This window comes from Paralichthys olivaceus, chromosome 16, assembly GCF_024713975.1.
Source record: "Paralichthys olivaceus isolate ysfri-2021 chromosome 16, ASM2471397v2, whole genome shotgun sequence".
Classification (NCBI taxonomy): domain Eukaryota; kingdom Metazoa; phylum Chordata; class Actinopteri; order Pleuronectiformes; family Paralichthyidae; genus Paralichthys; species Paralichthys olivaceus.
In genome coordinates, this window is record NC_091108.1 from 8,346,152 (window position 1) to 8,361,343 (window position 15,192).

The window sequence follows — 15,192 nt, forward strand, 5'->3', positions numbered from 1 at the left end:
TAGATGATAGATAGATGATAGATATAGATATAGATAGATGAGAGGTGATAGATATAGATATAGATAGATGAGAGGTGATAGATGATAGATATAGATAGGTGATAGATATAGATAGATGATAGATATAGATATATAGGTGATAGATGATAGATATATATATAAATAGATGATAGGTGATAGATATAGATATATATAGATGATAGATATAGATATAAATAGATGAGAGGTGATAAATGATAAATATATAGATGATAGATATATAGATGACAGATGATAGATATAGATATATATAGATCATAGATGATAGATGATAGATATAGATATATAGGTGATAGATGATAGATATATATAGATCATAGATGATAGATATAGATAGATGATAGATATAGATATATAGGTGATAGATGATAGATGATAGATATAGATATATATAGATGATAGGTGATAGATAGATGTGGAGCAACAGTGCTTCTCTCTGTCGACAACACTCAGACCACGTGACCTGTGTTTACATCCTCTGCTCAGCTGTTTCTTTCTTCTTCCCTCGGACTCGGCGGCTCGAGCTCGTGCTACTTTCACCTGCAGACACCAACCAGCTGGTTAACACGGTTATCTGTCAACACGGTTAACTGTCAACACGGGTAACTAGTCCTGTCGTCCTCCTGCAGAGGAGACTCTCCGCTTCTCCTCCCGGAGACTGTCACTGACCGACCGCCGCAGTGCACGGAGCAGCCCGGGGTTCACAAGGTGCGCGTTGGTGCGACACGACTCTGTGAGTGTTTGTTTTCATCTCTTTGTTGTGAGGCTAGCGGCAGCTCGCGTGTTTGCTAGCTCCCTGGTTGTCAGCTCGAGTTTGCGGTGAGTTTGCGGGGTGTTTGCGGTGTTTTGCGACGGCAGCAGGAAGAGAAGAGCAGCGCTTACCTAACCCGCTTTGTCTCTGTTTGGATGATGGCGCACTCGGGCCCTACAGCTGCTAACGTTAGCCAGGTTAACTTTAGCTCACTTGTCCCGACAACCACACGGTGACTTGAGGACGAAGCGAACTATTTCTACCGATCGCCTCAGTCCGCGCTGCGGAGGAACGTTTGCGGAAACCCTACGTGTTTTGTTTTGTTTGTTATTTGCGCATCTGTCGTGTTATTGTTGGTCTGACGCGCAGACTTCAGCTGCATCAGGCGGAAGAAGCTCTGTGTTGTTGTTGGGTTTTTTTTATTTGTGTTTCCTCACTTGTGATTTCTGAGCGTCTTCTTCTAACCCCGGTTTAAAGATTGAGGTTAATCGCACTGCAGAGAGAAGAGCAGCGACTGCGTTTAGTTTGGGAACAAAAGCTGCGTGAACACACACGCACACACACACACACACACATGAACACACACGGTCAGTGTCAGTGTGTGTGTCACAGGGTCTCGTCGTGTGTGTCCTCACGGACGTGGATTAAGGAGCAGCCATGATTCACAACATTTCATGAAAACGCTTGTTGTTGTTTTGCTCCATCGTCACACGCAGTGCGAGCAGAAGAGTCCGGCTCCCTGATTGGCTGACACGCCGCCGTCTGTGTGGCAACTGCGTCACGTGACCATGTGCGGCGCTGATTGGCCTCGTCAGGTGTCAAGTTGAGGAAACTCAGGAACATCTGGGAACATCTGTCTAGGAGCAGTGAGTGACCGGAAACATGCAAACTACATGTGGGATGAGGTGACTCATTAGGTTGCAGAGAGAGCTGGAGGCACTGCAAATATAGAAAACACCTGCAGATATAGAATAAACACCTGCAGATATAGAAAACACCTGCAAATATAGAAAACACCTGCAAATATAGAAAAGACACGTGCACATTAAGGAAACAACTTCATCAATCTGAGGAGACACGCACTGCAACACAGGCAAATACAGAAACACGCTGCAAAAAGTCACAACACAGGCAAATACAGAAACACGCTGCACATCCTGTATTTGCATGTCAAGTTGATGAAGTTATTTTCTTAATCTGAACAGTTGTTGTTGAACGGTTTTTCTATTTGCGTGTGTTTTCTTTAATTTGCAGTGCGTTGAGCTTTCTTGACCACCGTAGAATCAGTATGTCTGTAAAAAAAAACAAAAAAACAGTGCCAACTTACTTTAGATGGCTCTGAAAGTTTCTCAGTGTAAGTTGTTGTAAGGTGAATCTGAGCAAGAGGCTGCAGACTTTCCAGCCCCCCTGTAAAAATCGAGGATAATGTCTGAAGGAGTCTGTGTAAGAACACGTCAGGAGACCCTCTGGAGGAATCACTAAGAGGAAGTGGATGTGTGTGTCTAAAACACGACGGATGCAAAAAAAATGAAAAGAGAAAGCAAATATCTCAGGATGAAAATATGTTGCTATACCGGAACCAATTAATTTCAATCAAAAGTCCACCGTTAGTTTCAGCTGTAGTGGAAATAATACATTTGTGACCCTGCTGTTGACAACACGTAAAGTCTATTGTCTTGCTGGCTGCGCTGCAAGGCTGCCAGTCCCGTCATACTTAATAAGATGAAGTAATAGACTGATAAATGATTAACTGTTTTTAAGATTTGTGTAGACAAAGTAAAGCAAAGTAAACTTTGGAGGCGGTGTGACTGTGCACAAAGTCGGGGGGGGGGGGGGGGGGGGTTACAAACAGTTTGAGGTTTTTCAAGGTGACACAAACTGAAGGGAGGAAAATAAGTCTCAATTTGACACAAAACTGTATGACTCATCGCAGCAGGAGCAAAATTAAGAGGCTGCAGAGGAGAATAAGAGACACAACTGGTAAATTTTAATAACATGAGTTGTTTCACACACACACACACACTCACATGGTGTCTGTTTCTGTTGTCAGGCTGGCACAACACATGCCTTTTACTCTCACATCTCTTGGCTGTTTGTGGCTAATTAACACAGAGTCTAGTGGTCAAAGTCACATAAATAGAGAGAGAGAGATGCGAGAATGATGAAATGCACTTTTAATTAAGTCTGAACGCTCCACTAGCTTGAGGGTGGAACCAGAGGAAAAGCCTGATTATTTCCCAAATCAAAAGGGTTTATCCACTGTTGAGCATGAAGCAGTTCAGAGGTTTGCATGACAGTCTGTCCTATATTCTTGTCTGAGAAAGATGCAAATGGAAGGTTCATTATGGGGACTCAAAAGTTCTGTATCTTGTGTAGCTGTGGAATTGAAACGCTAAATTTTGATATGATACTACAACTAGAATTGCCCAAAACTTGTACAACTGGAATGGTGAGATCTTTTCAAATAGATTTGGGTCTGATGCATATTTAAAAGATATTCCTGTCAGACCGGTTAGAACAGACGGTTTAAATGTATTGTGAGGGAAATTACAGTCTGACTTTTTAGTACAGAAGATAGAGGCTGTGTCAAATATAAAAGTAGAATAGCAATCAGCAGTCCAACAGTCCCCTTCGATTCAATCTAGCCACACCAAATTGCACACACTCATTAATATCAGTCCCCTAAATACACTTGATTTCTTCTATCATGAATAATTTCTTGGGAAATCAGTGAAAATGTAAAAAAAATCTCATAATGTCAAAGAAAGCAGAAACAATTCCTGGATCCACTCCTTCGTCCAGATCTGTGCCGAAATGTAATGGATTCTGTCTTGGCTCGTGTCCCAACCTTCCACCAAGTTTTGTGACAAACAAACAAACAAACAAATGGACAGTAGTGAAAACAGCCTCCTTGGTGGAGGTAGTAACTACACAATAGTTTAATGGAAGTAGAGGTTGTTCCTCTTGCTCATGTTATTTATGGTATATATCAGAACATGCTTATTACTGTTGTTTCAGAGGACATTGCGCTTCTATATTGATTTCAGTCCTCCTGTCGCCAAACTTAATGCAGTAAAAGAGGAAACATGGCCTTAATTCACAGAGCTCAAAATAATTAAATGCTTTCTTCCTCTTGAGAGCACTAACTACTGTATCTACAATGACCACTTGCTCTCAAGAGATTACGTGTAGAAGGTTAGCTGTGGAGGTCAGAAGGTAAATAGAATCGAAAAAGAATTCCTCCTCCGGGGAGCATTTAAATATGCTCCACTGTTCAGATTAAAAGTTATGTTTATGTAAAACTGGACATTTTAACATAATACTTCAGTGAAGGTCAAAGCATGCCTGAGATCAAAATTTATCTTAGGCTTTTCCATGAGTATGCACAGTAGATGTAATGGGAACTGGGTCGTGGTTAGTTTGTGGAATATCTGTCCATTAAACAGTGGTGAAATGGTGCAAGTATAGAACTGCTGCAGGTATAGATGAGGACTCAGTACATCAAATGAGGCAATCATCAAATTCATTAGCACCAAAGAGTCTGACTGTCTAACGAATGATGTTACACCTAGAGCCATGGTAATAGGGTGGGTGGCTAAAAATAAATAGAAGATTCACACAGTCCGAGCTGCTCGGTGATATTCTTCGTGGTTTCCAGCGTTGTATCATGTAGCAATTCAAACATCCAAAAGTTAGACCGCACTCTGTCTGTTGATCAGCAGTCTGTGTGTCCTGGTGCTGCCTAGACAGGCCTTTGGTATTTAGTTACAGCACGAGAGGTGATCTTGTGTTTGCCGGAGGATCTGTTACACGTTTCTTCATCCTGCCTCGTTCACTGGGGTGTCCCTAATCGGGTCACAGCAGCCTGGTCATGGCCTGAAATGGCGTCCATGCTCTTTTCACACACACCAGGGGTAAACCCAGGACAACCTCTGTGTGTGTTTACCAGCGAATTCCTGTTTATTAACATTTCTTTTTCTGTCTAACTTTACTGTTGCAACAAATGTAATTATTTGGGGGGCCTTTGTTGGTTTGTCTTTAAGGACTGGATGAATAATGACCTGTTTTAAGACTCAAGATTATCATTGTTCTGACTGTGCAGCAGTTCCCAGAAGCAATTTGCTTACAGAATACCTCCCTTGACCCATTTTCCTGGATCTTCTTTCAACTGCAGGCAACTCAAAGGACTCTGCATTACAGAGAGGGCAGAGGGAGAAACTGGGATAAAAACACACACTGTACAATCAACAATGGTGAGTGAATCAATGACTTTTTTTTTTGCCTGTGAGGAGGAGCCAGCAGAAAATTACCGTACCAGGCCTCCCACTTCAAAGTCACCTCTGAATTGAATCTTTATTAGCTGAGTCAGATGTAGAGATGCTGAGAGGGCAGAGAGGGAATTCAAGACTTATCTCATTTGTGTGCATCTCCAGCTGCACTATAGATTTTACGTGAATGATTATGTTTATTTTCTAATTCTATATATTTGGATGTATTTGTGTTTTCTTTTTATTCATAGTTATTTAGATAGAATGTGTATAAAGATGCATCTGAACCTCCTGCCTGTGTGCAAAAATGAAGCCAAATGTTGCTGGATACATGTGCCGCCATCTTGTGATTTTGACGTTACTTGTAGCCAGAATCTGCAGAGCAGTGATTTTTGCGTGGGGCTGCGGTATCAAAGTCCCGTCAATGTTTGTGCTCGACCAAGTCTCAGCTGTCAATCTCTGCATCTCACCCCCTTGTTTATTTCATCAAATAACTGAGTAGAATAAAATTACTTTGGCTTTATGACCTGTACTGCGGCCAGCCACCAGGTGGTGATCAAGATCGATTTTCTTCAGTTTTGGTAACCACAATGTCAGCCCCAAAACATCTATATCAATCTGACTTTATTTATAATCTAAATAAATATCATCACACCTGTGCATATTTTCCCATAGTGCATTTTCATATTTAGCAAATATCCCCTCGTAGCAATGATTCTCATGCTTTTAGGTTTGTGATCCACTACAATAAATCATCATGGGGTTATGGCTTAAATTTGAACTTGAGTTGTCAGCAGTTTAACTAAAGAATCGTTTTACGCTTGTAGTTTTTACAAGTGTTCAGAACTTAACAAGAAAAGAGCATGAATTAGAGTTGAGTCAGCCAAATGAAAAACACTGTTATGTAACAGAACATTTCCCCTTTGTTTCACCCCAGAGTCTGTGTCTCAGTGTAGCAGGTAGGTCTGTGCAGGTGCCATACATATCGTATACAAGTATAACACAAGGACTGTATTATTACAGTGGCCCCTTTGTGTAGTATGATTTTTAAAGACATGCAAGATAGATAGAGTTACTGAAACACGTGCAATAAATCAAACCTCCACAAAGGTTGTAATGTTTAGAGGAAACCATTACACTCCTGCACTGAACCTTGGATGGGAGTGCTGCTTCAGAAAACAGATGTGTCACTGCAAAACGCAGACAAATCTGATGCATGTTTCGGCAGGAACGCTTCATCAGAATGTGATTATAGTCAGTTTAATGTCTGTGAGAGGATTTCTTCTCCATATTTATCAGTGAGGAAAGAGATATCTCTTGGTAAAATGCAGCGGAATGGAACACCAGTCTAAATAGTTAAAAAATGAACATTACAACCCAAAGGTACCTAATGAACTAGCACCATATACTGTGAGACAATATAAATGTGCAGAGTATTTGCCATCGTAGCTCAACGTGTATTAGGCCATTATGGATGGTGTTAATCTGTGAGTGACCTTTGGTAATGTGGGATTTTATGTGTTTCTTTTTTTTTTACACCACCTTAATGACGAACCTTCATGATCAGGTATTTAACTCACACACTGAGTCATTCCTGTCTGGTTATTTAATGACCCTCTAAAAGTGCGTCAGTCTAACAATAAGTTCTATTTACTGCTAGTGTAGCTTGAGTTTTGACCTTCAGTCATTTTATCCATCAACAGTTCTTACAGTTATAATATCACAATATATATCAATGCTATTGTCAGACAGACTTACACCAGGCTTTGGTTGTGAAAGAGTTTGAAGCAGGCGGTGAAATTGAGCTGTTGATAAAATATTAGAGCTCCAGCGAAGTATTATTGATTTCATTATGTTTACTATATATTTATGAGCTTTTTTTAAAAAACTAAACGACATAAAATTATTAGAAAAACTTCATCACGATTTCACAGGACCCAGGGTGACCTCTTCAGATTGTTTTCAAAAGACAACGGTGTAAAAATATTCAGTCACTATTAACAAAAACATCAAATATTTACATTTGAGGAGCTGGAAAGTCTTAAAAAGTTGAAAAATCACATCAAAATGTACATATCTGTAAAAAACATAGCATTTCCAGCACCTTACATTGTGCTACACGTTTAAATAGACTGCAACATGTCAAGTAAGGTTTTTTCACAACAAATATTTTCATTGTAGGAAGCATATTAATGATCCACGGCAGTTAAGTGGAAATTCTTTAGTGTTTATTATTGGCCTGTTGTCAAACATTACAGTTTCATGAATTCATTGTGTGTAGTCGACATTTACAAAAATACAGCTAAATTGTTTCATCTGCAAATGCTTTTCAAGACACAAATCGCCTACGTTTTTTCCTGAGGGGAATTAATTAGGGAGAACACAACTGTAGCAGAATATGTCACTGATTATTCAGGCTGTTTCTCTCAGTCGATAATTCTTCATCATAAAACAACCCCAGTTATGGGAGAATATTAATAAATCTTTACTATTATCAGCATATTGAATCTGTACGCTACAGTTAGATCGCTATAACATGCTTATATTGTGTCTCCCAGGTCACGCTCTGCCTGGACATGCGTGTCGTCTGAACGGACGCTTCCAGGAGGAGTCAAAGCGGAACGATCCCTCAGCCAGTCGTTCATCTCCATGCCTCTGTGAGGAGGAACAGCTCATCCTGAGTACGACTCTTGTTCCTCTGCTGTTTCCACCATGGGGGGAGCCGTGAGCGCCGGCGAGGACAATGATGACCTCATTGACAATCTGAAGGAAGCTCAGTATATTCGCACAGAAAAAGTCGAGCAGGCTTTTCGGGCCATAGACCGCGGTGACTACTATCTGGACGGCTACCGGGACAGTGCCTACAAAGACTTAGCGTGGAAACACGGCAACATACACCTGTCTGCTCCGTGTATATACTCGGAGGTGATGGAGGCCCTCAAACTGCAGCCAGGACTTTCTTTCCTCAATCTGGGCAGTGGAACCGGCTACTTAAGCACAATGGTTGGTCTTATCATAGGTAAGCATAGAGTACATATTTATCATGTGTGGGAACTGCTCAGATGCACTGTATTACCTAGATAGCACATTCAGCTGGGAAAGTACAGCGTGTGACTACACATCCTGCATCAATAACACAGTAGGGAAGCAGTAGTTATTTTCATGATGGATGAAATTCTTTGGAAAAAATTAAATGGATATAGTTAATCATACCAATCATAATTTCCTAAAGCACAAGAGGATCTGGAATCAGATAATGTTCAGCATTTCTTCAATTCAAATTACTTGTAAAAAAAAGTAGTTGAAGTTGAAGTGTCTCCGCTCTACATGACACCGTAACAGGTAGGTGATAATGCTGTGCCACAATATTACTTAGAATTTTATGTTTCCTGTTTTTTTAAGGGCCATTTGGTGTGAACCATGGAGTTGAGCTCCACAAGGACGTGGTTGAATATGCCAGAGAGAAACTTGAGGATTTCATAAAGAATAGTGACAGCTTTGATAAGTGAGTACATCTTTCGGGAAAATACACTCTATTGAGAGTTAGATGAAAAGACGGATAATCAAAAGAAAAAAGGGTCCTCACTAGATCTTATGGTCTGAATTCATCCAGTTGTTTTTAAAGAATGATTTGAAATGTTGGGGATTATGTTTGCTTATTGTCTCGCTAAGAGTTAGATGATATCTGACTGGCCCGACCCTGTGTTTCCAAATTCAGTCTTTAACACTTCAGTTTTTGAACCGTACCAATAAGCAGGATGTTAATTAATGAGCTTGTTAGCAGATTTTTTAACCTTCAGACAGAGTCAGGTTTGCAGTTTTCCCCTGTGTCTACTCTCAATGCTAAGCTAAACAGCTGCTGGCTGGAGCCACACACACGTCTTCTGATCCAACCCTCAGCAAGAAGATAAATTAGCATATTTCCCCAAATTTCATATTTTTTTCTTTAACAAGTAAATGTATTCAAACCACGTATGTGATGATTTCATGGTTGTGTTCATGTTTGTTTATTGTATTTTATTCACTGCGTGTTATTTTTTACAGGTTTGAGTTTTGCGAACCTGTCTTTGTGGTGGGGAATTGCCTTGAAATCTCCACAGACAGTCATCAATACGACCGCATTTACTGCGGCGCCGGGGTTCAGAAGGACCATGAAAATTACATGAAAGTGCTGCTCAAAATTGGAGGAATTCTGGTGATGCCTATAGAGGATCAGGTAAGAGCAATGAGCCACTGGTATAACACAGGATTAGCACATCACAAAGTGCCAGCACATGGGGGAACGCAAGGTAAAATAGCTTTGACCTACAAGACTGCTTATGCAACTTTCACATGCATTATTGAGCCACAACTGCCCCTGGATTTGAGCAGCGGTGTAAGGAGCTCACACAATAATGTTTTATTTAAAATGGTGGATGGGTCGAGTGTGGACAGAGCATGTAAGAGGTCAGTCGGGATATTTTTTAAAAGTTGGTGGAGAAAATGTTCAGCAGGAACCTTTTGTAGGAAGGAGGGTAGAGATCTCGACAGACTTGTGGCCAAGGACTCAGGGCAATTGAATGTATTAAAAGGAAAAAAAAAAACAAACCCTGGCTTAGGTTAGATACTGTGAGCAAAAGTTCACTTCAGTACATTCTGAAGTGAGTTCAGGTACCAGTGATCTTAAAAGACACCAACTGGATGTTATAATGTATTTTTAACAATTTTTTTTTAGAAGGTAAAAGGTACGAAAAACTGGGACACTTCTGAATCATGTTGGACGGAATAATTTAACATGATTAGGATCAGGGCTCTTAAACAGCAATGTGAATCATTTCAGAAAATCATCCTTCTCTTTAGATCCTTTTCAACCAAAGGTTCCTAAAACTTAAAGTCCCAGGAACTAAGATTTGTTTCAGCTGCAGTCTGCAGACCTGGAGGAGATGAGCCACGACAACCAGATATCGCATATACAGAAAATTATACAACCCCAATGACGAGTGACAAAACAACAACAGTGAACAGAGATTCAAATTGTGCAGCTTTTGATTGGGAAAGAAATGAGTCGCAATATATATTCACTCGAATCTATTACGTAGATAAAACGCAGAAATACTGGACCGAGCTTCAGTGCTGCAAACTCAACCCCAAAGGTTCCTGTATATTGTAACATGCTGCCCTGAGCAGGGGCTATTTTGGGGAGTAAAAAGTTATTTTTGGAACTTAATTAAAATCTTGGCCCTTCGGGTGAAAAAGCACAGAGTTCCTGCAAAGGTTCCTCGTTCTTTGGGAAACTTCATCAAACTCCTTCTTTTTCCACTGATTTGTCAACATAACAAATGACAGGATGTAGCTTTGTTTTTATACTACGTCGACATAGTTATGCTGTTAGACGCCCTTAAATGACAAAAAACAAAACAGGCTCTCCATGGATACCTTCTGTCAGTGTGCCCAATCTATGAGATTTAATCAAAAATACTATTTGAAATGTGTCTTTGGACAAAATATTGATCAATTGATTGATAAAATAACCCTGTTTATTTGTTTGTGTTGTCCCTGGCTGTACTAATTCAGAGTGACCAGTGTTACAATCAGCTGAGGAGAATTTATTTAACTTTAAAACATGGCAAAAGTTTCAGCTCATCAGATGAATATAAATAATATAGTTCTGGTATTTCATAGATGCTGGTGATGGCTTCTGGTGCTGTCTGTTTTGGACAGTGTGTGACAGGCTGTGGGTTGTTTTGCTGTCTTTCTTGACAAATTCATCTTCATCTGGAAAAAACAAACTCATTATATTTTGTTTGATTTTTTAAATTAGTGGGATAAAATATGTTGATTAGTCAGATAAGACAAAAAATAATATTTCTGTCAGGTTTAATCTATTCATCAACTGATTTGTTCTCCATTAAATATAAAAACATATTACCATAAATAATGTCACAATATAAATTCACACATAGATGTTGTCTTTATCTTTAATGGCACCGTGGCTGCTCACAAAGTAAATACAAAAATAGAGTTTGATCTGGCAGCATATATGCAAATGTAAAGAAAGTTACACGTCTTCTCCAGGGACATGGTTTATATATTTCTCTGGTTACACACAGAGTGTTTACATCTGCCACCTGTAATGATCACCTGCAATCTGGATAACACCTTTGTGTGTGTGTGTGTGTGTGAATGTTATTTACCAAGTAAATACTGAATCTATACATTTCTACTTTTGGCTTTGAATCAAAAATAGACATGAATCCTCATAAGATGAGTTTTCAAGTATTCAAGTAAATAAATAAACGACAGATCCACAGAACTATCACCAGCACATTATAAAAACAACATATAGAAGAAAACTAGAAGGTGGGTTCGGCCTTTAGCCCTTGTTCCCTGATTTATTACAGTGGTTCATATTTTATAAGTGTTAAGTGTTGAGTTCAGGTTTTGTGTCTGTATGCAGCTGACCGCGATAACCAGGACTGGTCAGTGCACATGGGAGAGCAATAACATCTTGGCAGTGTCCTTTGCCCCCTTGGTCCAGCAGAGTAGAGCTGACGGAGAGAAGCCTGACGCTGTTCAGCTGCGTAAGTTTCCCCAGACTCCACACAAGAAGAAAAATCCTTGAGTCCTCATGTTTTATTATGTCTAACCCGTCTTGAAGTGTAAAGCAGGAAGTCAGACAGTTCATTTAAAGTAATGTGACGAGACTGTTCCTCAAGCAATATTTGCTCAGACATATGAATCTTGTCCCGCAGCTGCTTCATAGTGCCACTTATTTCCCTTCCTTGAGTTACTGAGACAGACTTTTCCTTGACGGCCTCACTTGTTTATGCTGACCTATTTAAAGGGTACAGTTGTATGGATTATTCTTGTTGTGGTGGCGCGTCGCCCTGAAGGACTGTGTCATCTCCATTTGTCCTCAGCCCCGGTGACCGTCCGCAGCCTTCAGGATCTCTCTCGGATCTACATCCGCCGCACCCTCAGAAACCTGGCCAACGAGGACAGTCAGGAGAAGGGCCTGGTGCAGAGAATCCCCCAGAAGCGCAAAAGGAGGCGCTGCCGGCGGCGACGCATCAACACTTACGTCTTCGTGGGCAACCAGCTGATCCCCCAAATGGTGGAGAGCGAGGAGGAGGAGCACGCCGAGGAAGAACACAAGGAGGTGGAGGAGGAGGAGGAGAGAGACATTGGCGAAATTGAAATTCTCAAGCAAGTGAACATGTTGAGAGACCAAATAATGGCGTTGCCGCTGCCTGAGTCACTGAAAGCGTATTTGCTGTACTACAGAGAGAAATGACTGATTCCCCCGGTATCTGTTGGTAATGGGTGCAGCTCCTGATGAAACGCTGTTCTTCACCCATCTCAGTACAAATGTAGCATTATTTCCATAAAATCTTGATGACAAAACTGTGAATGAAAGAGACGTCATAGAGAATATTGGATAATAATGTTATAATTGTTTTTGTTGACATTTTCTGTTGATTTGTATATCAAAAAAAAAAAAATTGTAAGATGAAACTCAATGGACATAGTTTTTTTCCGAAACCCATTGTGAGATTCAGATTTATCACAATGTCAGGATTTCTGCAGAAGTGTGCAGATCAAAAAAAAATGTATAAAAAAAATTCTTACTATATTTGTTTAAATATGATCATGTTAAAGAATAAGACTTTTATTGCACCTTTTTTAGAAGCTTTAACTTACTCTGTGTCCGGCAACGAAACGACGCTGAAAGGAACGAAAGACGCTGAAAGTCAAATAAGGCCACATCCTCCCGTTTTGAGTTCGAAGAGTCAGACGCTCTTACATCATCATGACTGGGGCACTTATGTCATTACTCCTCTGGATGATTTGTTTTAGGTCACAGTGGTTTTCTACCTTCCTTTTACAGTCGAGCATCAAGAGACCAGATCGGCTCATAGTTTTCTACACGTACCTTTTGATGGAACGTTTTGAACAAGGTGCTCACACACATTGACCTGTGTTTCCTCACTTTGAATATGAGTAACATCCTACTTGACATGAGGTGTTGTGGGCCCCTCTCCTCTCCGTGGTTTTCTTTCTATTATTAATGCAAATAATATATTAGTCTCATTAATCACATCAGAGGTTTGAAATGGTGAAAAAATAAATGTATGACGGGTGTTTAATACTTCACACTTTTTGTAAAGAGAGCTGGTGACGGGGAGTTGTCGGTGATGATCACATGCATGAATATAGTGTCTATGTCTGTTCCTGACTTTGCTTCACATTTATCGATCGCTCACTGGAGGTGATGTCCCCTAGTGGTCGAGAAAAATATTCAAAGATTATTTATCGATTAGGCGGCCTTGAGACAAACGCGTTTTTATAATCGACACCAATGCAAAATCAGAATCATGGAGAATTTTGAAGCCTTTCGTGTCCTGGACTTGAGACGCACGTGTCCAGCAAAGCACCTTAAACCTGCAGTCCTCCAGTGAACAAACAAGCTGCCGTGTATTTTTTTTTGGCTTCATCTGTAATATGGACTGAAATAACCGTCACGTAAATCCTGTTAAATAAAAGTACAACTTTCTTGCAGAGCGTCGCTGATAGTGATGGCTTTTAAGTGCCAACACACCCATCACATTAGGGATTTCTGTAAGTTCCCTGGCACAGTGCATTGGATGATGCTATATTTCTACTAAAACATTCCGCGGTGAAAAAGAAAACAGCACATCGACAGATGTCACACTTTGTCTTCATGCTTTACCAACGCAGACTTGGAAAATATTCATCTTATTTTGAATGCATCATTTTAGTACTTTCCAAAAGCTGAGTTGAATGTTGTTGATATTACTTCTCTTCAATATAAAGGTGATATATGTATTGTTCTCTTATGATTCTGCCTACAGTTCGATTGGCATTTTTTTTGTAGCACCCTCTTGCTGTACTGTATCTTGACACTGGGAACTCTGTAAATCAAAAACTCCACTGCTGTTTTAATAGGTGAGATATATTTGTGAAATAGATCTTCATTTTTTTTGGGTGTAATGAAAAAAAAAAATTTGTTTTAAACTGGGCTGATTATTCTTTTAGTTTTTGCGTGTGAAGAGGTAACACTTATTTTCTGTAAAAATTTTAAATTGTGTTTTTAAAAAAAATATTTCTTCAGTGGAAAGCTTTTGCGATTAAGCAATAATGGAATCATTTATCAGCTTTTAATTACAATTAACAACGTAGTCCCATTTGATTTGCACAATATCAGTATATCACAATAATTACAGGCATGCAACAGATAATATACCATTATCTGAAATTTAATTGCTAATTAGAGAGCACATTAAGCATTGGAAGCAGGGGACCTACAACCTCGACTCTCAGGTCACGCCTTGCACCAAAGTTAATAGGACTGCTTTGATTTCATTTAATGTGCACACGACTCGAGTAACACAGACGGAAACAGCACCCGGAAACGTCTCAACCAATTCTTATTTCACGTTAAATTGTTAAGAGCCAAAACTGATCTGTTACTTTCTTCTTTTTTTTTTTTTAATCAGGCTGATTTTTTTTGTCATAGTGTTTGCAGTTCATTTTGAAAATGTGTTGTTTCTCCGTAAATGTTTGGCACAAAAATAAAGGTCACAGTCACATTATGCCTCTTCTAATCATTGTAACTGCGCTTTTTTTTCTGTCTGTTTAAGTCGATTGTTTTCTTCCCTGAGTTTCCGTCGGACGTGGGCAGGCAGTTAAAACGTTAATAGAGTGGTGAAGTGGTATCTGCAGGAATCGAGCTTGTGTGGCTGCTGCTTTTACCTCACACATCACATCACAGAGGGATTATGAGATGAAGGTCTCAGATTCAAAGCTGGGACGACGCAGCCACAAAACTCATCAGTGTCAATCTTCTTTTTTATGATCTCGGGTTAATTTGGAAGCAGCGTTTTAAACACTGAGTGTAATCAATCAAGAAACCTCAATTAAACCTCTGGGAACTTTATGCAATGTAAACACACACAGAAATTAACCAGAAACCATAATCAGGCTTTAATCTACAATAAAAACAGAGTTACGAATCTATATTAGTTAAAAATTCACTTAACATTCTATTTCCAAGTAGCTTTATTTTATTCACTTTTATCTTTAAAAGCACCACATGGAGATCCATTAATTATTCCCTTGAAACGACATGTTATG

The 15,192-nt window shown here is 39.8% G+C and overlaps 1 protein-coding gene across 2 annotated transcripts; it reads left to right on the plus strand.

The window, feature by feature from the left end:
* The first annotated feature begins 482 nt into the window (after positions 1–482).
* pcmtd1 (protein-L-isoaspartate (D-aspartate) O-methyltransferase domain containing 1) lies at positions 483–14,651 on the plus strand. Of its 2 annotated transcripts, XM_020113534.2 has the most exons (8): positions 496–772; positions 1,507–1,656; positions 4,965–5,043; positions 7,617–8,077; positions 8,461–8,563; positions 9,103–9,274; positions 11,495–11,618; positions 11,958–14,651. In XM_020113534.2, exons 4-8 carry the CDS (start codon positions 7,771–7,773, stop codon positions 12,329–12,331), a joined length of 1,080 nt encoding a protein of 359 aa, XP_019969093.1. In that variant the 5' UTR covers positions 496–772; positions 1,507–1,656; positions 4,965–5,043; positions 7,617–7,770; the 3' UTR covers positions 12,332–14,651. The 2 variants fall into 2 exon arrangements, with proteins under 2 accessions (XP_019969086.1, XP_019969093.1); XM_020113527.2 differs by lacking the exon at positions 1,507–1,656 and having other exon boundaries at positions 483–772.
* Positions 14,652–15,192: the final 541 nt, after the last annotated feature.